The sequence below is a fragment of the Melanotaenia boesemani genome, chromosome 12, assembly GCF_017639745.1.
Source record: "Melanotaenia boesemani isolate fMelBoe1 chromosome 12, fMelBoe1.pri, whole genome shotgun sequence".
NCBI classification, from domain to species: domain Eukaryota; kingdom Metazoa; phylum Chordata; class Actinopteri; order Atheriniformes; family Melanotaeniidae; genus Melanotaenia; species Melanotaenia boesemani.
Window position 1 is genome coordinate 19211633 of NC_055693.1, and position 24835 is coordinate 19236467.

General features: G+C 38.6%; 1 protein-coding gene across 9 annotated transcripts in view; it reads right to left on the bottom strand.

Moving 5' to 3' along the window:
• Positions 1 to 24835, bottom strand: part of LOC121650054 (plakophilin-4-like) — a 79626-nt gene that overhangs the window by 12520 nt on the left and 42271 nt on the right. For 5 of the 9 annotated variants that reach the window (XR_006012200.1, XM_042001331.1, XM_042001327.1 and 2 more), the window contains exons 5-12: positions 24280 to 24411; positions 21974 to 22167; positions 20924 to 21500; positions 18170 to 18196; positions 10732 to 10902; positions 8477 to 8687; positions 7352 to 7484; positions 3826 to 4039 (exon numbers count right to left, since the gene is read on the bottom strand). Coding sequence is in view for 8 of the 9 variants with exons in the window: in XM_042001331.1 (XP_041857265.1) it covers positions 3826 to 4039; positions 7352 to 7484; positions 8477 to 8687; positions 10732 to 10902; positions 18170 to 18196; positions 20924 to 21500; positions 21974 to 22167; positions 24280 to 24411 (1659 nt within the window). In the remaining variant the exon portion in view is untranslated. The remainder of the gene's footprint in view (positions 1 to 3825; positions 4040 to 7351; positions 7485 to 8476; positions 8688 to 10731; positions 10903 to 18169; positions 18197 to 20923; positions 21501 to 21973; positions 22168 to 24279; positions 24412 to 24835) is intronic. The other 4 variants (XM_042001332.1, XM_042001330.1, XM_042001326.1 and 1 more) reach the window with 3 other exon arrangements.

The following is a 24835-nucleotide window of genomic DNA, read 5'->3' on the forward strand; positions in this document are numbered from 1 at the left end:
GCTCATAGGCGTTTCCCATCTCTGATTGTCTATCTAGCATTCTAGATATATTAATATGGGTGGTGGCCCATGAGTGAGGAAAGATAACAAACAGGAAAATAAGAAGAAACAGGACGATGAAGGGAAATACAAACAAACACACAACTAGTGTGAGAGAATGGTGCAGTCCATTTAGACTCAGGTAACTATTTCCAACACGTAACATCTGTTATGATGTTGCATGTTTGAAACCACTTAGATGTGAAAGAAAATTTCTCTTCAAAAACAGGTAAAAAAAAAACAAAACATATTAAATCACCATGAATTATGTATATAATAGTTAAACATTAATGATAAAGAGACTTGAAAACGTCAGAAATAATGGCTTGATAAATATAGGACATGTGGCCAAGTCCTGCAAAAAGTCTTGTAGTGTGTGAACTCACAAGTCTTTAAACACTCCCAATCACAAGAGATGCACACCATCAGCGTTTAGTACAACAATCTGACAACACTAAAATATTTTAAGTGTATACTTTGCTTCATGGTACATTTCTTATGTATGAGCTTTTTTCACTCTACTAGTTTTCATGTTTAATGAGGCTGCGCTGGACTGATGACCTTTCAGGGTGTACCCTGCCTCTTGCCTGCTAATTGCTGGGATAGGCTCCAGCTTCCCCACAACCCTGAACTGGACTAAATGGTATAGACAATGAATGAATGAATGTTTAATGAGGACAAAGACTTGAATACATCTTATCTCTAGATGCACACAGTGACAGAAACTTGGACTGATTCCCTCATGTGTGCCTGCTCCTTGAAGCAAGTCTTTGTGTCTAAACTACATCAGTATGTCATCAACTTTGCCTGATGAAGCAAGAGTTGGGTCATCCTTTAGGTAAGTCTGCAAAACTGCTGATAATCCAAAAAAAAAAAAAAAAAACAGCCCAATTTATTAACCTTTCAACTTTAAAGGAGTTGAACTAGAAAAATGTCAATGCTGCATTGACTAAACCCCGGAGTCAGCTTGGTGAGTATTTTTGAGGTTAGTGGGCGTTTCCCATTTTCTCCCTCATGCAGCTGAAGTCAGAGCATGTATAGCAATAACTGGATTTATTCTGGATCCAGTTTCTCAGTTTTCATTTGATCAAACCTTCTCATTTTTTGTTCTTTAAAAACAGCAATTCATGCCAACTCTTGAAACTAGGTCTAGTGTGCTGATACTGTTCTGTTTGTCTCAGTACTGTAAATCCTGTGTTAATTGAATGAATTAAGCATGATGCTCAGTCTAAGCAAAACCAAGTGAAGCTATCCAATCTAGGTATATCATCGGAGTCGGTGAACTAAAGACAGAGCAGTGAGATTGGCCTTTTGATCTAAAGGCTTGTTTGAGGCCAAAAGCAATAAACACAGCAGCTGCTGGAAGGCAAGGCAGGTAAGGAGATGAAACCGCACTGTGCCTACCAACAACATGACCCCCGACCTAAAACAAGGGTGGCTTGTTCTTGCATTCAGTCCTAAATATGACACATGGACCTCCTGGGACAGCCACAGATTCAACAGGCAACCAGGAACTCTGACAACCGTTCAGCCTCTTAAATACCTTTTGACCAAAGTGAGGGAGCTTACATTTCACATTAGAAATGCAGACGGAAAGTTGCTTCTAAAGCAGGAAAGAGCTGTGGGTGAGCAAGTGAATTCAGTCTGATTCACTTCAAGCTGCGATGTGGGCTGCTCTCGTCTTCCACCTGAAAGCTCTTTATGTGGATTGTTCTCATCAGAAATTGACTACAGGTGATGCAGCACTAATGACCTTTTTCAGGCTGCTCCTCGTGCAGGAGTCTGCCCTACCAATTTCTCTCTGATGAGTGGATGAAAGAGGAAAACTCAAAGAGAACTCATATTAGGTTGCGCAGTGTGATTGTGCAAAAAAAGAAATGTCCTTTATGTCTTTCACAGTTTGAAACGTGGCATGAAAACAGGCAGGTTTTTAGAGGATTTTTACTCCTGTGTATCTTAACAAAAACAAGTGTGATTGGAGACAAATTATACACTCCCTCCTCTTTAAAAATAATGATTATTTTCACTTGTGCTTTGTGTTAAGTAAAGTAAATATGCACATGAGTGATTGAGGAAGCTAAAAACAATCTCCTCCCAGATAATACAAAATAATGGTGTTGTACTTCAGCTGTATTGTTCTACCCTAGGGAACTACTCAACTGTAACCTGAGACCATGTTAGAGAGGAAGCTGGAGTCTTGCGCAAACAGCTGACTCAGCCACCTGGGAGCCAAATGTCTTGGCTTGCTTATTTCAGTAGTGCTCCACCCTGATCCAAAACAACATGGATTTATATCCTATTTGCAGGGCTTAAATGACACACAAACAAAACTGAGCTGCACACGGACCAGCGTAAATAGGTAGAGACAAGAAGATAGTTGTTTTCATGGAGGAAAGGAAATAAATATTCTGCAGTCCCAAGGGTAAAAGAATTTTAGTCCAGTGGAAATTTTAGCTGCATGCCATTGAAGATGGCAGTAAAACCTTAAGTTGTTACTGCAGTTGTTAGTGCAGCAAAACCTTAGTTGTTACTGAGCTCCCAGGGCTAAAAATGAACCATAATAAGGAATGTCATTATTCAAAGCATTTTGATGTGTCTAAAAACAATATTATATGTTAAGGCAAGATATGTGGCTTCAAACAACCTATACCACCCTGCAAATAACTGTTGAGTTAAGGTTAAAAAAACTACAGCAAAGTACGGTCTTGTTATGGTCCTGCTGTATCATCACACTGGACCTTCTAAGGATAAGATGCGGGTAAAAGAAATCAATAGCAGGACAGGAGGTTGTAATAAATTAATTTTCTATAAATCAATAAGACTTCAACCAAAATTAGAACATTTTTATAATGAAATAAAATATTAGATGAAAAAATACTTAATTAATCCCCTAAGGGAAATTATAATGTGGTACTGTAAATGCTTTCTCTTTCTCTGCTTCTTTCTTTCTTTGTGGATACTTTAGGGGAAAAAAATTGGGTTACCATTTTAAAAATGTAATGTGTAAAATGACAGATTTTGTGTTCTAATGTATTAACCAGTGATGACATTATTTGTTATCTTGAAGAGGAATTTGATTAATATTGTTTCTTTTCATGATAAATCAAAGGGGCATGAAAGTCCACCATCATTCTGATTATGACAAATATCTGAGTTCAGGGTCGTTGGCCACTGGCCTACTTACTGCTGCATAAATCACCTGTACAATGCAGGGCTAACCCAAAGTGTAAAAAGTTGGTTTTGTGGTGTCAGTTACCAGTGTGGTAACTACTTTAGTCTCATGCTCAATGTGTGAAAGGTGACAGCTTTGTAACAAATGTTCTCCCACCTGTGTGTTCATAAGATGCCACATGTGGAAGCTTCCTTTGATGCCATTTGATGACACCTTGTTGCACAATATGTTGGAAAAAATGGTAAATTGCTTAATTTATATCCTCTGTAAAGGTGGTTTAGTGTTAGTTTATAGTAGTGTTTAAAAAAACACAAAAACAAAACGCAAGCACTGGAAAAAAAAACTTCTAAATTATTGTCGCATTCTCTAAAAATGAACTGCTGAACACATACACACACACACACACCGCTGCAAATATTTCTGTAATCACCAGTTTAAGATCTTCTGTGCACTGCTCAACCCTAATGTGGGAGAATGGGATGGTGAAGTTCAAGAATCGGAACGACTACTTCATACCCTGACTGTTAAACGAGTTTGTGTTAAATATTTATAAAGCTGGAATTCGTAATAGAAAGTGTAAAATATTCACATTTTCTCCAAACATGCTGACTAACCTGTGACAAGCTCTCGCACTTCTGCATCCACAGTCTTCCTCAACAGCCGGAGCAGGGCTGGGATACCTCCTGCGTTCCTAACAGCAATCTTGTTGTCATCCATAACTTTCCCATAAACCAGGTTCCTCAGAGCTCCACAAGAGTTCTTCTGGACCTCGACAACTTTGTGATCTAGCAGATCCACCAGGTGTTTAATTCCTCCCAGTCGACATACCTGTTGCAGGGGTGAATGAGATAGAAAGGTGATATCAGATGGGAAATAATTCTGACCACTAGCAGTGCTTTTTTCCTACTTGTATGCTGTGGAGAGCAAAATCATGCATTTATTCATGTGATGAGAGAATCTAGACCCAGGGAATTTATTCATAACAAGCACAAATTATCTGGAAAACTAATGCTAATACATAGCCACTGAAAAAAAAAAAGCCTTCCCCACAAGCGACAACAGGCAAAAATTTAAATTTTCTTCTGGGCACAGAATGAGGAGTACTTTGAAAAAAATACTTGTATCAAAACAAATTTCCCGTTCATTGTATGGGATGACTCATTCATATGCTGACATTTAGCTCAGAGAACGCAACATACCTTCTTTATATTGGACATCTTATTTATCTCTCTATGCCTTTCAATCAAAATGCATAATGCCAAAAAGGACAAGGTTAAGCTTTAATGGAAAAAAAATGTACAAAACAAGAAATGCCTGCAAGTTATTTTACTTTTGTGGGTGTGTGTTTTCATTCGCTTCTGATGTGCACAAGAAAGAATGTGAGTGTGTATGAGCTTGTGAAGTCCAGAGATTGTTGAGTTGATAGATTAAGCTGATAGACCTAACAAGAAGAAATAGCTGAAACACCTCATTTCCTGATATGACGGTACGGTCATAACAGGAAATATGATATGGTTTTACTTTAATAGCTGTGGTTTCCAGAGCTATTCTTCCTGATAACTCCTGTTCAGTAAATTAAAGGCAGAAATGAGGGCAAGACTTGTCTGATGATTAGTTTCCACTTTGTCAGAATATTCATAAATGAATATATTGTTGTCAATATTTCCTCCACAAACTGAAAAATTGTGACTCTTTGTAAATGTATATGTGCCTGTTTTATTTGATTTCTTTTACAAAATATGACTTTCTTTGTAGTTTCATATTTATCATCCTAATGAATAAAGTTTGAGATGTATGAGTGAAATAAGACAAAGTGATGGAGCTTTAAGAACAAAAATCAAGCTACATATAATAAAGTGAGGATATTCTTTTGAACATAAAAAACTGGCCTTGTATAAATACACAAAATTATGTTTGGTGTGTTTTTATTGTCTACAGGAGAATAATATTAGACATTAACAGATGCCCACTTGTCCAACGAAGTTCTGAGTTTGGGAAAGGAAAGTCTCATGCAGTCGTCTAATCTGACAAAAAAATTCATGAATTCATTTACTTTTTCATGTTGTGCTCTGTTTAGCTACGCATGATGGTTTGGGTAGGGCAGAGGTGTCAAACATATGATCCGAGGGTCAAATCTGGCCCACCAGAGAGTCTACTCTGGCCCGCAGGGTGAGTTTAATAAAATACACAAGCTGCATGTTTTTAATATAAATGAACTACAATTACTATTTTGTCCACATGAGGTTCAGTGTTTTTATGTTAGATATTTAAGGGGATAACTTTTTATATCTTTTACATCTTCTTTTACTTTCAGTTTGAATTATGAGGTGAGTTAGTTCAAGTGGTTAGGATTATTACACAGATGTGATTATGTACATGTGTGTACATTAAAAATAACTTCTAGCTCTTGAAAAGTTACTCTGATCATAATATGAAATACTTTATTTTTTAGTTCCAGATACCTGTGATTAAATGTTTTATAATTCTTTAGATCCATTGTGATTTGTAAGTTGAATGTGTAAATGTGTAAAGATGTCAAATATTTAAAATGTATATACAAATATGAATATAATTTTTTTAAATGTATGAAAATAATTACACAAATAAAGATCAAATTTAAAAATGAGAAAACTGATAAGATTTGTTTATATTTACATGTTAAATATATACAATAAGAATATAAAAATAAAACATGTAAATAAATAAAATGTCTAAATGAGGAAAATACTTTTGAAACTGTATTTTTTTCTTAAGAAAAATCAGGATAATCATAATGTTTTCTAAAAGGATAGTTCATTAAATGTAAACCTCTTGATAGTTTACTTGTACTTCTTTGCACTAAAACAAGACAAAAATAATAAAATATTTATAGGTTATTCTGCTATTATTTTACTAATGCAGCCCACTTGAGCTCAAATTGCACTTTACGTGGCCCCTGAACTAAAATGAGTTTGGCACCCCTGACATAGAGTCTGCCTAACAATCACATTTACAACTTGTGGACACCTTCTGTTGGAGGATTTACCATCTCAAGTACACAACAATGAGCAGTCGGCTATATTTTATTTTTTGTGTGTTTAAAATGTTTCTGTTGTGACTTAGTTTCTGAAAACAAATAAGAAAAACAGCACAACATGACAACAAAGTGAAACAACAGTCAATATTCCTACAGCGTTGATGAGGAAAACTTCCTGCATCCATCACAATCAGAATGACACAATGTCGTCTGTAACTAAGATCCAAACTAATATTTTGACAGGTGCTAGGTCAAGACCCTAACATGATAACTAAAAGTGTCAGCACACAGGAACAAATTTGCTAAGTTTAATATTTTACAGCAACAAGAAGGAGCAACATGATTAAACATATTCATCAGTGCTGACAGATTCATTTAGTGTGATAACATCAGCATAAGGCTACCATGAATGTTTTTAATAGTTCAACTTAACTAGTATTAGAGGTTTTTTTTCTAACTTGCTGTCTAAAAATTCTTTCTTGTAGATGAAATTAGTAACGATGTTGATGCTGTGCAGACAGAATAAAATGACTATTTTTCTTTTTATAGTTTGAGAGAAGTCAAACAGATTTTGGACACCACTTGCAAAAGGTGGCCATAAAGTGGGAAAAAAAGCAAATTTTTACAGTTATGTTATTCTTGATGGACACATATAGATAGATAGATAGATAGATAGAAGTACTTTATTCATCCCAAGCTGGGAAATTTAGGTGTTGCAGCGGTACAGTTATTTATCAGTTGTGCTTCTAAAGGTAGCAAAATAAAAACAGTATAAAAAATTTCAATATCTACAAGACTTATACAAGGAGGTATTTAGCTATACACAGTAAGAAGTGAGAATAGCCAGCAAATAATATAGTCCAGTGCAATATGTTATGAATACCAAATATTTATGATGAGCCTAAATACAAAACACCTAAAAAACATCTAAAAACTCATTCCAGCCACAATATCTTTTGTACTTGTAACATCTGCCCAAATCTCAGTTAAGCCTTTTCAGTAACTTGCCCAACTTATATAACTCTTGAAATATTAAGTTAAAAAAAATGTATCCACCACCAAAGCCTGATAAGATGCATTCATTGTAATAAGTTGCAGTTTGGGACTAATAGTAAAACACCTACTTCACTCTTGACTCGATTATCACCGAAGCACAGGTGCTGCAGGTAGGCAGCTGCATTGGCCTGCACTGAGGGGAAGTGGTGCTGGAGCATGTGGATTACCTCCGTCAGCTCTGGGTCGCGCCAAGCAAACTCTCTGGAAGTACAGGTAGGGTGAAAATGTATCAGCATGACGACAGACGCAGAGAGGGTGCAGCAGCTTTAAAAGCCAAAAGCATGCTTTCTATTTTTTTTTAAAACACTTTAAGCACTTCGGAGCAAACTGATAAAACAGTCACAGTGTATAATAGTCCACTTCAGTCATAGATTATTGCTTTTCTGTATGCAGTGTACTTTGGACATGCACAGCTGAAGGTTTTTGTTTAAAAAAAAAAAACAATTCTGCTAAACATGATGGTTTAAAACTTTAAAAAGTCACTCCAGGCTTTAATGAGAAAACAATGCATTTGTCACTCTGAGTCAAAATAGGTTATTTGGGAGAGCATAACTTGCTAAGTGAGATTAAACAGCATCCACACATAAACACCAAGATTACTGGTGTCGAAGTTGCAGCAGAGATGTCTCTGCCTCACTCAGTCTGAAGCTGAGTCAGTCTAAGTTAGTTTTTTTTTTTTTTTTTGGTCAAAGCTGAAAATACATCCAAGAACATTATTCTGTTCAACATTATTCTAAAGGAAATTCTTTGCTGTTGCACTTACAGATAGATTTGACTCAAAGAAATCCCTGTGGAGCCCTGACTTTAAGTAGTTACATTACAGTGGCATGTGCAAGAGTAAACAAGCTCTGAATATGCAGGCTCAGGGATTTGCTGTGTCAATCTACGCTCTACACATCCCCACGTCTGTACGACAAGAGCAAATGCAGCACTTTAGTGCATGTGAGAATCTATTGTTAAGTGGCCAGGCACAGTTGAGCCAGCTTAATGGTTAGAGCTGTGTGTGGCTACCCAGGGGGGCTCTCTGTTTGAATAGTAAGAGGACACCGGTGTTGATCCAGCAGAACAGGGATGCCTTATAAGCATAAGCAGGCCCTCTGGGTGACTGGGTTGTGCTGCTCTAGACTGGTTACTAACCACGGGGTAAGTCTAGTAGTTGTACATAACGCAGCTTTAATGTGAAAGGTGCTTACCTAGGGTCTTTCTGAATGCTATCTATGGAAGGGGAGCGGGTGGCACCGTCATCCATTACTAGAGCCTGGCGAGCGTAGGTTGGATCAGAGGGCCGGTACTGTGCAGAGCGGTAGGGATCAGCATAGGTGGCTGCTGTGTTAAGAGCATAGTTGTTTCTTTGGTAAGTCATGGCACTGCGCTGGCTGGACGTCCTTTGCAGACTTCCCACACCTGAGAAACACAAACATTAACAGAGATTAAACACACATAAAACCACATGAAGGACGACAAAGCAACAGATTAGCAGCACTCAGACCTTTTGAGCAAAACTCGGGGGTTTTGCACGCTGTTTGTGGACGGGTTTACACAATGCAGAAAATACAAACATGCTGCTGCTCTGACAGACTCTGCAAATTCTCAAATGTGGAACCAATTAATGATGAGGATAAAACACAGCTCCCATGGTTGCAGAAAGCAGAGCCTTTTCTTCTTCAAAGACTTCTTTGCCCGTCGTTTTGCTTTTATGAGATTGCTTTTAGCCGGAGGGGTCCTGCTGGTGTTATATAAACGACAGAAGGACTCAACCTGCGTGATGGTCCACAAATTCTTTCTTCACCGTCTTCTTAATCCTTTGCGACTCTGCATCCTTACACAACTTTGCAAAGCTAAACAGACAGAATTAAGTAAACCATGGCCGGCTCCAAAAACAACACTCACGACAGAGACTATCAAAGCTAAGGCACCAAAACCATAAAAACAAGTACAATAAGCCTGGGAGCTTGTTGGATCAGCCTTCTCTCCTCTTTTCATTTGCTCCATGTGACGTTATGACCCAATTTTTTAAAGCACAATGGGTCACAAACACAGAACTGCATAAACAAGCTGGTAAGATTTAGCCCTCCTTCTCACAAAGGCCACGTGATGTGTGCCAGCGTGACTGCTGCACTGGTCAGAGCTGTATCAGCCATCCAACAGAACTGGGCATGAGTGTACTCAAACACCCTCCTACCAGGAACCAAAACGTCAACTTGTGGGGTTGCTCCAAAAACACAATGTCTCGCATCAGTGCACTTCTATGTTGGGCTGCAGTTCAAGTCTGCAATGTGGCCAAAATACAACCTTGCAGAGACACTGGAAGACATATTATAAAAAACACAGTGCAGCTTTGCAATTTTCCCAGAACTATTTGGATCCCATTTGTCACCTTTTCGGCAAAGGATCAATACTTTCCATTTAACAAAATCTCGCTCCAACTTGCACAAAGAAGTATAGTGCATGCTTTTAGGATCAGCCAAAAATGCATAGGAAGAAGAGGAGGAGAAAATGGCCTCAGCAAAATATAATTTCAACACATAAAGAAAAGTGGGATCAAATTGGCTTTTTTCTGATGAGGCTCCATATTGAACGCCCCTCCAGCTCCATGTCGCATGACTTTTTTCAATATCCCGGAAACACATTGTAATGGTTTGTCTGTGGGTCTTCTGTTAAGCATCAATACCATTTAAATTTGAGCTTATCTGTCTATGCAGATCTCCACTGTGCTGAGGAGGAAGCTGAATGGGATGTGTGTGTGTGTGTGTGTGTGAGAGAGAGAGAGAAAACTAAGCATTGGTATCTTTGGCAGAAAGATGATGAGATGGGAATGCAAACATAGAAAGAGAGATGGGAGAGAGCGGGCTGTGGATGTGTGTAACCGAGCTGTCCCTTGGCTTTGTCCTTTTTCTAGCACTCAGTGTGACACGTGGGTAATGGACTTCTTTGTGGTAGAATGACAATATCAGAACCTGCCTATTAACTCAAGTCTCATCCTTTCCTGCCTGACAGTGGAGGGAGGAAGGGGAAGCATGAGACAGAGAAAGAGAGGGCGGCAGAAAGGAAAACTGGAAAAAAAAAAACTTAACAAAAAACAAAGACATAACATAGACAGAAATAAAGGGTGAAGGTTTTGTGTAGATATGCACCAGAGTCAAGTACACATGAAATACTATGAGAACATCTGGACCTGATAGCAAAATAAAATGACTAAAAAAACCAAGCTTGATTTGGTTTGTGTGAAGATACTGAGACAGCCAAAGCAGCAGCAAAAATAAAACAAACCAAAGAAAACAAATTAAGTTTCTGCTAGACTTAAGGTAACTTAAGGATAACTTAAAAGGCTAATTAGCCTTTCTTCTTGTTTAGCAGTTTTCAGGCTGCATTTGTTGTTGTGTGCTCAAAAGGCTGATTGCCATGTCCTTATATGGGTTTTCTGCCATGAGAATAAAGTTAAACCAACCTGAGCTGCTCCTGTAGAGGGTACTTTGCTGGGTATGACTGGGGCTTCGATACAAGGGACCCTGCAGCGCCCGATCCTCGTAGATTGGTGCAATGTGGCGGTCTGGGGACATAGCGGACCTTATGTCCTGGCCAAGATGGCTGTGCTGACTGGCATATGAGCTCCGTATTCCTGTGGATGTAGGAGAACAATGTGCAGAATGAATGACTGTCAGGTTATTCCTGATTACAGCAAAGCAACAACAGAAACTCAGAGATGGGCAGACGAGTAATTCTACTTAAAATATAGTATCAGACTGCCATTGTTTTCCATTTATTTTGCTTTGATAAAGAATTTAGTTTTACGTCTCTTGATTTAATCAATCACAGTGAAGAAAATGTTTTTATTTTTATGATAATGACACTGCTGCTCGATTACACACTTCAACAATTTGCAAAGTTGTATTACCACTGTATTTCCATGCAACTACAATGCAAACCTGACAAAAATAACAGCAGACTAACGTTCACTGTGACCCAGAGGTGCTGTGGGTGGTAAGGCTGTACAATATGACGTAAAATTAGCATTTTTTTCTATGTGAAGCAGGAGAATTTTACATTGACATAAATTACCAGAAATGTAAACGAATATGTGAAATAAAGACTTGATCAGAAGCATTGCAGGAAGGGGCATGACATCATAACTTCATAGAGAAAAAAAAAGTGACCCTGTTATCTGACATTAGTTGGAATAATTTTCCTTTGTCAAAAAACACAAAAGCTTTCCAGGACATTTTGCAGTGTGACAGCTGTTTTATGAGGCCAGATCAGTCTCAATAGGAATGAACTCACGCCAGGTTTTTCACAAATGCACATGCTCTGGTTTGCATTTGTATTTCAGAATCGGAAATGCACACTTGCTGTTTCACAAATGCACATGCTCTGATTCACAAATATAATTTTGAGGCACACTTGTAAGATTATACGAATTGCTGAACGTGCATTTACGAACTGCTTCTCATTTGTGAACATCTCTGCATTCGTGAGAGAATTCTCTGCGGTGGATTTTGAGACTCCCCTGACGTCGCAGGGTAACGAATGTCACCATTGGTTGACTAATCTGTCAATCAAATTTCCGAGTGGGATTGACAGATTCATCAGTCAATCAGGTGTGTTTGCATTCAGCCAATCATACTGCTCCTTACATTTTCTCCATACTTTTAAACCTGTCGCAGAGCTATTTGAGCATGGTAGTTCAAGTCCAACTAGCGGGCAGACATGGAGGAGACGCAACAATCACAACCTGTAAGTAACACATTTATCTTACATTCCCTCGTTGTAAATCATGTAATTGTTAATTCGATAACATTACATGATTTACAACGAGGGAATGTAAGATAAATGTGTTACTTACAGGTTGTGATTGTTGCGTCTCCTCCATGTCTGCCCGCTAGTTGGACTTGAACTACCATGCTCAAATAGCTCTGCGACAGGTTTAAAAGTATGGAGAAAATGTAAGGAGCAGTATGATTGGCTGAATGCAAACACACCTGATTGACTGATGAATCTGTCAATCCCACTCGGAAATTTGATTGACAGATTAGTCAACCAATGGTGACATTCGTTACCCTGCGACGTCAGGGGAGTCTCAAAATCCACCGCAGAGAATTCTCTCACGAATGCAGAGATGTTCACAAATGAGAAGCAGTTCGTAAATGCACGTTCAGCAATTCGTATAATCTTACAAGTGTGCCTCAAAATTATATTTGTGAATCAGAGCATGTGCATTTGTGAAACAGCAAGTGTGCATTTCCGATTCTGAAATACAAATGCAAACCAGAGCATGTGCATTTGTGAAAAACCTGGCGTGAGTTCATTCCTATTGAGACTGATCTGGCCTCATAGCTGTTTGAGTTTGTGTGTCAACAAGTTTTAGACATGGAGGTGGTTTTCAAAGAAGTCAAATGAGGAAGTCCCATCAGGGCAATCTCTCTTTTTTGTACTTTATCATCATCTGTTTATCTTATATTAGTCAAACTCAAACAATAAGCTCTCATCTTTACTAGACAGGACATAACCTCTCAGCTGTTCATGGGCACATTTTAATATAGAACAATGGTGGATTTGTTGTGCAAACTGAGAGTGTGATGATGAAGTACTTTAATTTGTACAAGAGATTTTCTTTGCTTTGCACTGAAGTTGTGCTCTTGATGGCAAAAAGTGAACCACTGATAAGAGCCAGCCAAAGTGCAAAGTGCAGGATCCAGAGGAATGTAAACAGCTCTGTGTATTAACATTAGCAGATATTGAGAAATGCAAAATACAACAACTGCTTTGACTATCGGCACCTGGCAAAACTGATGAGAAAAAGAAAGTTTGCCTATTAATAATCTTTTTCCAGTCAGGCCACTTAACAGGGTGAGGGGGGCATCATGAAGAAATAAGTCCTTCCTCTCAGATTTAGTGCACACATGAAACCCCAATTGCATAATGAGGCAGCAACATCATCTGTTGCTATAAAGCCTATCACATAAACAGCGACAGAAGTAATTCAGACTCCTCACTTTAACATTCCTACTGTCTGAGCCAGCCAGTGTCAACATACCTCAAAAGCTTAAAGCAGTGCATGCATGCAACTTCTTAAAGAGAGGATATCTTTAGATGTGCCAATTCCACACATTTATGACTGTGCATCTGTGTCAGATGCAAAGTAATGAATAATTTTATCACAATAGTCCAACCACTGCCATAACGCACAACTTTAAACAAAGGAAATCCTCGGCAGTGTTAGCAGGACTGCAGTAGAAAGTAAGCTCAGATAAGAACATGAAAAATGTCTGGAAAAAAGATCTAAATTAAAAAACTGCACCTAGACTAAATTTAATGAAAAGGCTCATTAAAACATTGATGGCAGATGATAATGAGCCTTAAAGTTTCTATAAATGCGATTAAGAACGAGTCTATCAACACCTGAAATAATTAAACTCAAAGCAGAATATGCTGATGAGACACAAACTTGTTACATAGCACAATAATTGTTTTGTTTTTACAGCTAAATTATTAAGACTGCATGAATGTTTTAAGGTTTAGGAGTCTTTTTTCAAAGCTGAAGATCTCCACTGCCGTGAAATGTCTGGGAGAAAGTGGCTTTAGGGAGGTTTTCCTGTCTTTAATTGCCATTCTTGTCCAAACAGACCCACATTATTTAAGTGATCTGAAAGTCTATGTTTGTGTTACACCTCACATCAGTGAAGCCCATGAAACTGTGAATCCCACGGGAGCACTATACAGTTGGCAACTTACTGCTCGTTGCACATTTTGAGAGCCTGCAGACGTCGCTTGGGTCCTCTCCAAATGTATGAGCTCGGGCACAGACTGCTGCTAAACACCAACTCTGCCATGCAGAACCAGCTAAATGAGGGAGTCCTGTCACAGTTTAGAACTGAGGAAATTAATAAATAAGCTTATTTGCCTCCTTTGTGGATAAGAGGACTCTGAGGGCAATGAGTGTAAAGATTTTAAATAGAGATAGCAGACCAGTCTGAGGCAGCTTTGGTTAAAATACCCTGCTTATGCCTTTTGGAAACGAAAGTATATAAAAAAAGAGAAAAAAAAATGTTACACATTAATATTATTAATGTGTAATAATTGTTAAAATGGGTTCAGTTCAGTACGGATTAAGAGTAGCAAAAGACATGAAGAAAGCCCCAAATAATCTAAATGTTTAGAGAGAAAATCTCTTCTGTAGGTTAATTATATGTGATGACGTTATAACTAATGTTAAATTATAGATGGACCACTTTCTGTCCAAATTCCTGAAGCTTGAACAATGCAAGACCCTTTAAAACTGGCACGGTTTTAATTAAACTTGTGGCCCTTACAAATTTTAAGTTTTTAAGTATTTTATTTACAAAAAATAGATTTAGAATTTTTACTCCAATATTTTTTGTTTAAAGTGGTGTCTGATGACAGAAAGATAAAATTTGACACATTGCAATCTAACAAAGCTCACTATCGGATCATCTCCTGCTCCAAAATACACATGAAATGGGAATATAAAACCTCAATCCTAATAACAATATTCTATTCAAAGTAAAAAATAGAAAACACATCAAATCTTTAAAGTGTAATGTTTTACTATTCAATAGAAACATACTAACATCCTTTAAATTTGGAACAGAAGCAACAAAAAGCTGCAAAATAAGCGTTAAAAAAGAAAAAATAATAGAAGAGGCCAGGAGCTGGACTGGCCTGCCTGCAGTCCAGACTGTTGACCAACTAAAAACATCTGGAGCATCATGCTTGACAAAAACGAGAGGACTGTTGAACAGCAGGAATCCTACATCAGACAAGAACGGGGACAAGATTCCTCACCAAAAATGTTCAGCAGCTGGTCTCTTTAATTCCCAGATGTTTACGGACTGTTGTTAAATGAGACCCTGCCCCTGCGTTTTTAAAGATGCGCTGCTGCCTTTAAATTCAAAATGAGCTCATATTTTTCATTAAATAAGTCATAATATTGTTTGTATTTACAGTTTTACAATCTTGTCCTAACCTTTTTAAAATTTAGGTTATATTGGAATAAGTGAGAAAGAGATATTGCAGCAAAGAGCAAATTCTAGCTTTATGTCTCCAACAAGGCTGTTTTGTCCATCTTCTATAGACTGTGCAATGTCTCACAATGCTGAGTCTATCAGCTTTCCCCTATATGCTAAATCATTTTCTACTATGTGGGTTCTTCTATTTGTCCATTTTAAAAAGCACTGAGCGATTTGATTAAATGCTTCTAAGACAACTTAGAGGGTTTAAGTATGTCCATGGTGAATTTCTTATAGCTCTCTGCTGACTAAACAAACCACTGAAGATGCTGTATATTCAAAACATCAAGGCTGAACAAAGGATTATTAACTACCCAAATAACTTCCCAGGAACACTTAGAAATGCACAAGTTATAAACAAGCACTTCAGAATTAGAAAGATGGCATCGTCCAGGACAGGAAGTAAAACAGACTAAAGAATCATTTTCTGCTGTATGGAGTAGCTGCACACTCAAGAGCCAAGGAAGCCTTTCTCTGTGGTACTGCACATAATAGCCAGTAGCTGCAGCTTGGTGGGAAATCAGTTGGGCTTCTCTTGTTAAAAAGGTTTGAAAGGGTGAAAACATAAAGAGAAAAGAGAAAGTGCATAGACACGAGGAAAGGCATGAGTGGCAGAGAATGTAAGAAAGGGGTGGGGGTGAAGAGGTGTGAAGGATAAAAAAGAAAAGAGGGTTAATGAGGCTGTCTAGGACCACCAGAGACTTCATACACCATGTCAGGTCTGGCTGCATAACAGGAGTTTTTGGCACAGCTGTGAATGAGTGAAAGCAACAGAATTTCCTCAGTAAAAAGCCCTCATGCCTATCTCTCCCTCTCAGCAGCATGACTCCTTCAAGTAGCTGCATTCAAACAACCTATGAGGAGACTAATCTGCCTGCCTTTTTTGCTCCCTTCTCCCGATAGAGGGGCTACAGTCACTTCTCAAAGCATCTGCAAATTATCAGGGAGAAATAACATACTCCTGTCTGTTGAGGATGAATGGCCCACATTCCTTTTGTGTTATAGTAATTTAATTCTCCTACTCAATCCTCTCGCCGTGGCTTTAACAGATTACAGCTGGCAGAGGCTAGGAGAAGGGCGGTGGTGTCTTGGCGTGTGCTTGCTCTGGAGATACAGATGCAGCTGGATGCAACAAAAATAATATTCAAAAAAGCAAAATATGCTCAACAACTACAAATAAAAGATTGACTAGAGACTTACCATACATCAAAGTAGGAAACTAGTTGTAAAAATAAACTGAAGCATTGTGAAAGCTTCAATGGCAGCTTGGCTATCAGAATGAGGAAAAAAACGTGTTATTTCGCATTTCATTTTGTCCTACTTCTCCTACTCAGAAATGGACAGATGAGCTCATCATTAGGGACAATTTGTCTTAATTTCCCATTTTCAGCAGTCAAGCGAAACTATGACATCCTGCCGATGACAGCCTGGGAAGTGAAAGCAGGTGGATGGTAGGAAGGAATGAGGGAAAAGAAAGAGCTCTGAAGGACACAACAAACAAGAACTGAGAAAATCACAAAACGCTTGATGAAGCAGGAACTAGATGAGGGAGGCTTCATGTGGACACATTAAATTTAAGCTGTATGATGGTGTTTTCCAAATGCTTGTAATTGAGCCTGAACAGCTAGTCACACATGGGTGACAAATTACTGTGATATAGACAAAGTACAGATGGTGAGTTTGCCAGAAAAAGGGGAGACCAAATGATGGAGGCAAGGGAGTTAGAGTGCGGCAGAACAAAATGAGGGAGAGGAAGAAGAAGACACAGAAGGGAAAAACTGTCAGAGCAAGACAAAGCCTCAATCTGGTAAGAGGACAGAAGCTGAAAACCTCATTGGAGCAACATGTTTACGTCTTTAGCAAAGGTGTAGATCTTTGCTGGTGTCGTGATTCAATTATGATTCACCATCTACAATCTAAAGATGCATCTTAATGTGTCGTCCGTCCGTCCATTCATTTATCCATCCGTCCGTCCATCCATATTCTTACCTGCTTAATCAAACTCAATGTTTTGGGGTGGGAAGTGCAGCCTAGCATAGGACCTATCAGATGAAAGGCAGGGTCCACCCTTGACAGGTAAGTTGTCTCAATGATTCTATGAAAGGTACCACAGAATATAGAAATGTTCTCCCTCTCTCAGGATTGGAGACCAAAGCTGACAGCACTCTCTTTAATCCTTGGATGAACGGTCAGGCTGGCTCTGTTTCTTCAGGTTTTGTACTTTCTTGTGAAGTTACATACTGTGTGTGATTTATCTAGTTAAGGTTTTCAGTAAATTCATGATATCCATAATACTTTAATTTAGTGTTGTTTGTAAATTCTCAATAAACTTTTGTCACGGTACTGATGCATAATTGTGACAATCCTGATTATTCAACACCCTCTTGAAGAGAAGCGAGGCTATGCTTCTGAATCAAACATTTTGACTGAATGAATTCATTTCTGTTTTAGTAAAGTATAGAAAGATATGTGGTGAGATATTCAATGTTGAAAACATGTTGATATATGTAGCTGAACATACTGCATGACTAACTCTACTCTATTTTTTTTCTGAAACTGTTTTTAAACAACACCGAACCTGAACGTTCATGTAGAATTCAACCTGAATTTACTTATGATATATCTGTATACAATGCCAAGCTACAGTGTGTTGAGACTAATTACCAATAAAACCATGGTGCTCCACATGAAGCTACTGCCACTGAATGTTGTGTGTGTGTTAAAATGTGTAAAAATGACAAATGTTCTGAATGATTCACAAACTGATAACAAAATAAGACAGAAATTCATGCAGCACCGACATATACGCACAAAACACATTGAACAATAGCAAACAAATGTAAAATAACCAAAAAAAGTCACCTTGAATGTTGCCATCAATGAGGGCATCTGAGGAAATCCCAGACAGCATGAAGTTGACAAGAAAAAAAGCCAGTCAACCTTGTAACATCAGAGATTTGCTGAGTAAGCACTTCATTTACTTTTTGTAGGAGAAATAAAAATATTCAGCAGATTCACGGTGCCAATCTGCTTTCATTAGTTTGTAAAGACTATTTTAATTGGTTTCTTCAGCCGATTAAGAATTATTTGACCCACTAAATAAATAAAGAAAAATCTGCATGTGTGGCCTCTTTGTTTTTATCAACAGCTGTTTGTGAACTTTAAACTTTTTAGAGCTGCAGAGCAGCTTTAAGTTGTTTGGGCGAGCAGCTGTCATCCAGCTACTAAATTCAGCCAGGGTAAAAGTAAGAGAGAAAAACAGCTTACAGCATGTACAAAGCAGCACAAGGTAAATTTCTATTTGATTATTTAGCTACAGCCTTATAGCTGTCCTCTTCACAGTATCTATAATTGTGTCTGTTACTGTTTCACAACTGTTTTGCAGGATTTCAGGTGTTTAGACAACATTAGTAAATTGAAAAGTTTGCATGCAGTCTGTATGAGAAGTGTACAAAAACATAAGGTGACTCTCCCAAACCTGCATTAATAAATGGAGGAATCTCTGTATGTGTATGAGATTTCATTGCTTTACTTGGCCAGCATTTGTCTGATCTACCTCGAACCTTGCAGATGTATTGATGACAAGCAGTACTGAGTTTCAAGTTGTTTAGATAGGCGGTTCTCATATTTTAGCACAAACATTTTCTGTTGTGATTTCAAAGCCTGAATGTGAGGTTATTTGTGAGGTAGTTTGTCCCGTCTTTGCAAGGGAGTTGTTGAAAGTCAGTATTTTTTTAATTTAAATTCCAAGTAAATTGCTTGATTATTCTCTTCCGAAAGAGGCACTGCACTAGGAACTGTTAACAAAGCTGGTATTTCCACAATGCAAAGCTGAAAAGTAAATATTATAATCAGTATTTGTTCAGGCTACTTTCTGTAAAGAAAAAAAAACTTAAAAGTTAAGAGCAAAGAGCCTCTTCCTGTTGCTGTTGGCTTCAGATTGAAACACGATTCAAGTTTATTTAAATCTGCCAAATCTTGTTTTTGCTTCTACCTCTTACAAGGATGATGCATCTAAACTAGTTTTAGCTGGTGTTTTCTTAAATAACTATCTTGCTGATCTCCTGTTCTTAGGAATGAATTATGCAAACAAAACAAAAACACACACATGGTTAACGAGTCACTTCATTTTTCCCTTTTCTTTTCTTTCTTGGTAATTTACACATCAAAATAAAAGAGCTAGATTATATGCCTTGCAAATTTTTCCATAATTTCACTATACAGGGACCCTCCTAAAGTATATGATAAAGTTGTTTGTCAGTTATTTAACATGTAAACAAAAGCAAATGTGCTGATTATAATTTCTTTGTCTTTTAGATCTAAAAATGTATGTCTGGCCTGCCAATGCTGATTTTCTTTTGAAGCCGGATGATTAAAAGTATACAGTCCTTTTTATTTTTAATTTAAAATGACACTGTATTAAACTTTAACATTAAACTTATGAAAAGCAAATTATAAATATCTGACATAATTTTTCATATTTTTAAATTGTTGATACCTTTTAAATATCCTTGTTATATCAAAATGAACATCTACATGAATATAATTTCAAACACTTCTCTATCTGTTACAATAAGGTGGTTGAATCATTTCCATTAAAAGTAGTAGCATGTTTGCCCTCAGTTTACTGAGGGCTACGCTTGTATTTCCAGAGCAGGAAGTCAGTAAGCTATGAATGGATGGCATGTCACTGCATCATGCAGCCTCTGTTGGACTTACGCTAGCTGTCTTGCACACAGGTACAACTGATTCCACATTCCTGTTATTCTTTAGTACTTGCTGTCATTTATACTCTTCGTGTGTGACACCACAGTGTATAAACCTTTTAAACGGAAATGTGAACTTTCAAACAAAAGAAATGACAGAGTGAGTGTGAGTGTTAATGAGCTTATGATACGTTTAATAATGAGAATTTAACTTTATTCTTAAAGATTTAACTTTAACAATAAAATTTTTTTTTATTTATTTTTCTTTTATATATTTTTTTTTGTTTTTTTTTTTTAAAGTTTTTTATGCACTTATTTATGTCCTGGCCTTAGATGAGTACCCACTTTTTCCTGGTTGTGCATTTTGTATTGTCGTTTTTCTGTCTATCTATTGTGTATGGCCTTTTCTTTTTACCGCAAAACAAATCTACCTTTGGGTATCAATGGAGTTACTTTACTGCCTCAACTGCTAGTCATTGGTCCAGCTGAAAAATCGTTCATTTCTGGTCACTAGCTGACCGGAAAAGGTCTAATATAAACTCTCCTCTCCTGTCACATAAACTTGCATATCAAATGTACAATGTGTCCAAGCTTCTAAGGCACATAGAAGTGTCTTCTCTGCAGTTTTGAATGGGCTCATAGAAATAACTCATAAAGAAGCGAATAGCTTCATACAACCTACAAGTTACCTTATTACATTTATAGTTTGAGGAATCTAATAAACCACACCCAGAAGCAAATATACTACAGTTTATCAAAGTAAAAAGTACTAAACTGAGGCATATTTTAAAGTTTAACCACTGCACCACTCTCAGACCTACAAACACAAACATATCCCAGTGATCTTCTCTGATTTGACAGAAGATCACAGATGCACTCTAAATATCAGTGTGTGTGTTCAGTGAAGCACCTGTGAGGCTGTCAGGTCGCGTCATCCTCTCGTAAATGTCATAACTCTGAGGTCCATAGGGGTCAGTGCTGTGGAGCACGGAGCGAGGCAGAGTGGAGCTGTAGTGCTGGGGCACGGCGGTCATACTGGCTCTGACTGGAGACGACGAGTGAGTGGGCTGTTTGGTCAATGGAGGGTTGACATTGTCCACCATCGTCAGCGGCGAACCCATGCGGCCCGACGACGACCCTGCAGAAGTCTGATAGGGTGAGGTGGTGCGGCTGGCGCTGCCAGAACGCGAGTTTGTGGAGCCCATACGTCGCAGTCCTGCAGGGGAGTTTTTCTGGGTGGAATAGGGCGAGCTGTTGCCGCCAGTGCTACTGGTGCGCTGGGCAGAGGGCAAAGTTGTGGAGTAAATGCTGGAGAGGGGCTTGGGTTCAGTAACTATGGGGGAGCCGTAGGCACTGCCAACTGAGGTCCGAAAGGAGCCACGGGACGGGGACAGACTGCTGGCATAGGCTGGCGAGTGAGAGCGAGAAGGCACTGAGCTAACCCGTCGCATAGCCCGACCAGGCACTGCTGCTGTGACTGCTTGAACCTGAATGTGAAAAAATAAATAAATAAACATGGTTAATTTGTTTCTTTTGTCCATAAGCAGCTATAAGGAATATTAATGTGTTTTAAACATGTACAATAACAATGAAAAGACAAATATTCTAATCTACATAAATAATAGTGTTATATAAACCATTTCATCACAGGGCATGACTTTACTGTAGGCCATATTTGCTTTTTCCTTTCCAACCCCCTCTATAGTGTGACAGTACCATTTGGTGTCTCAGCAGTCACTGTGTACAAAGCTGTATGAAGCATGATTATGTTGCACAGTTCTGTTCACTGTACACCTACTGTGCTTTTAAGCCTTTACATTGTTATAATCACAGAGCTGCAGAAAATGGCCATTTTGAGGCAATTAAACTTCAAAAACCTGTAATTATTATGACAATGATAAAATGTATGATAAGATTTTAAAAAGTAGCTATATATTTAAAATACATTAGCTCTCAGTACCTGGGCTGAAGCCTGGCCTTCAGCCCTGGCATTCCTCATCAAAGTGCCAGTGCCAGCCCCAGGAAAAGAGTGCTGCATCCTCAGCTCAGCTTTGCTCTGATTCTGGCTGCTGAGGTAGCCACTGCTGGCATCCTGATAGCCGCTGTCAGAGTACGAGTTCATCTGAGCTGAGCCACACGAATTCCCTGCAGACCCTGAGAGAATGACAGCAACAGACAGATGAGAATAAAATTAAGATAAGCAGGAAAAGGAAGGGTTAGAGGCACAGGAGACAGATATCAGAAGTGGTTTCATAACAGCCATGACCTTTACCAAGAGTCTTCCTAATGACAAACTACGCAGCAGGGGATAACTGTTCTATCACCCTGTGATGCAATGTACCAACATCCAGCTTCCATAACCTTAAATGAGGGATAATTTGTTACCACTAGCCCTTTAACTGAGATCTAAACCATTGTCTGGAGAAAGTACATAAAGTTTATTCTAGACTTTGCTATTGTTATTAACTCATTCGCTTCACATAAATTTTGTGCAGGAAGGAGTGTCTGGTTAGAATGCAGATAAACCAGAATGTGAGCCAAAAACACACAGTGGAAACTTATGTTTGTTGACATCATGTCAAAGATGGTGGATGAAGCATACAGGTCATGGGGCTAGGTGATAAGCAAAGTTTGATCGCAAGCTGATATGGGTGATAGGGGTGAGACATTTTTCAGTCAGTCCACTGTCAGAGCCAGCTGTGTAGCTCTCAGCACTCTCCAGCCCACACGTTGGCAGTAAACCATCTCTAAGCTGGTTGTTTACCACTAACAAAATCTCATTCATCCATCCACTGGTTATACCCACTTATTCAAATGCCAGGTTGTGAGGAAACTGGAGCCCATCCCAACTGCTATTAGGCAGAAGTCAGGATCCACCCCAGACAGGTTCCCAGTCCATCATCACAGAGCCCACAGGGAAAAAAAACCCCAGGAAGCGAACTGAGAGAGGTATCACAATAGAAACTTGGGAAAGACTGAGTATAGCTAGGCTGAACTGTGAAAGTGGGGTGCACTGAGCACTTTCTTCCATTTTCATCTCTCTACTCTTTATTTTCAATGTATAAATTTATGACAATATTGGCTTCATTAACTCGCATTTCTTTTCTCTCTCAGTAGGTATCTCTGACTAAAAGTTGTAGTGCTTGTCGATCCCTCTTTCCTGTCCTCTCCACCCCGAAACAGTTGAGGCAGATGGCTGCCCTCTGTGAGCCGAGCTCTGCCGGAGGTTTTTCCTTCCTGTTAAAAGCAAGTTTTTCTTTCCACTGTCGCCCGCTGCACCGTGAATGGGAGATTTAATCAAAGTCAAGATCCGATGGATTCTGTTGGTTTTACTTAGCTAGCAATTTTTTTATGAATTGGTTTTTATCAACCGTGTTGTCATAAACTGGACTGATGTGGATTTGTTTTAATTGGATCAGAATTAATTTGCTGCAAAGTGCCCTGAGATGACTTTGTTGTGAACTGACACTTATACAAATAAATCTGATTTAAATTAAATAGAATTTAAGGTAGCCAACGCAAACAAGTTCACTAAACTGATCCATCAGGTGAGCAGCTGGGGCTGGAGACGAGAATGTTGTCCAAGTTTAACACCTCACGCTCAGTCCATGATGTGCTGATCAGCCACAGCAGCTCGTTCAGCAACAGACTCATTTCTCCATGTTGCACTACAGAACGCCACAGAAGGAAAAAAAAGGTATTGCTCCAGAAACTATGCAGAAAGCATGAAAATGCAGGCCGATACAACTCGGTGCAGCAGAAAAAGTATAAAGGTTCAACTCTTACAAGCATACATGCTTGCTAGCATGAGGCAGCATTAACATTCAAATCTGAAAAAAGTATGGAGTCAATGTTGCAGACATCTGTAGAAAATTTCACTGCCATAGTGCATGCATGAAAATGACTAAACAGGTGTTTATAGTGTTTCAGAGAGGTAAAAGTGTGTTTTCATGCCAGCTTTACATAATCAGATGCATTATGCACTACATTCTCTATGTGAGGATTCCAACAAGCTCAATGGTACAACAAGGTGCTATTGAATGGGGCTACAGACAGATTTTATGAGGATAAGTATAAGTAAGTACGAGGATGAAAACAGACAAGAAATCAACTTAAACAAAAAAACCTTTTGGGTTATCCAAAGAAATGTAAAGAATAGTTAATATCTTTAAATTGCCATCAATTTGGAGAGGTAGAGCTGAAGCAAAAGGATGAATATGTGAGCAGAGAAAAGCTGCACAAGATAGAGAGAAGTCAATAACAGACCCTCACTTTCATGAAGGGAGGACTGCTCTGGGGAGTACAGAGACACCTGCTCTGATTCGGTCCTGATTCGGTAGCTGGGCGACTGGGAGCTTTCAGTCACCCGAGACTTGGTGTCCCCTGAAGTGGAGGCATCTGAGCAGACAAAGTAAAAGAAACAGTCAAATGCTGATGAATTGCTTTCAGGAAGAAACAAGGCTTGAAATATTGCAATAGTCAAAAATGTAGAAAACATATTTTGAAATTGAGAAGAAACAATGTAGACTATAATTTCTACGAAATTAGTCTGACATCTGTGTACAGCTTAAGTTATTAAATTTTACTCACTGACTAATTTGGGGAATTCAAAACTGGGTTACATCTCACTATAATTGTGCAAACAGTTGAGCCACAGTCACACTGCTCTGATATTCCCCCACACCCCCGTCTTTTTTATGCACAAAAGCAACTGGTGTGGCAAACAGAAACTGGAATTAGTCTTCCAATGTCCCTGTGCACATTGTTTCCCCACAGTCACAATCTAGTTAAGCGTGACCAGAGTCAATGGGTTTCTCAGCAA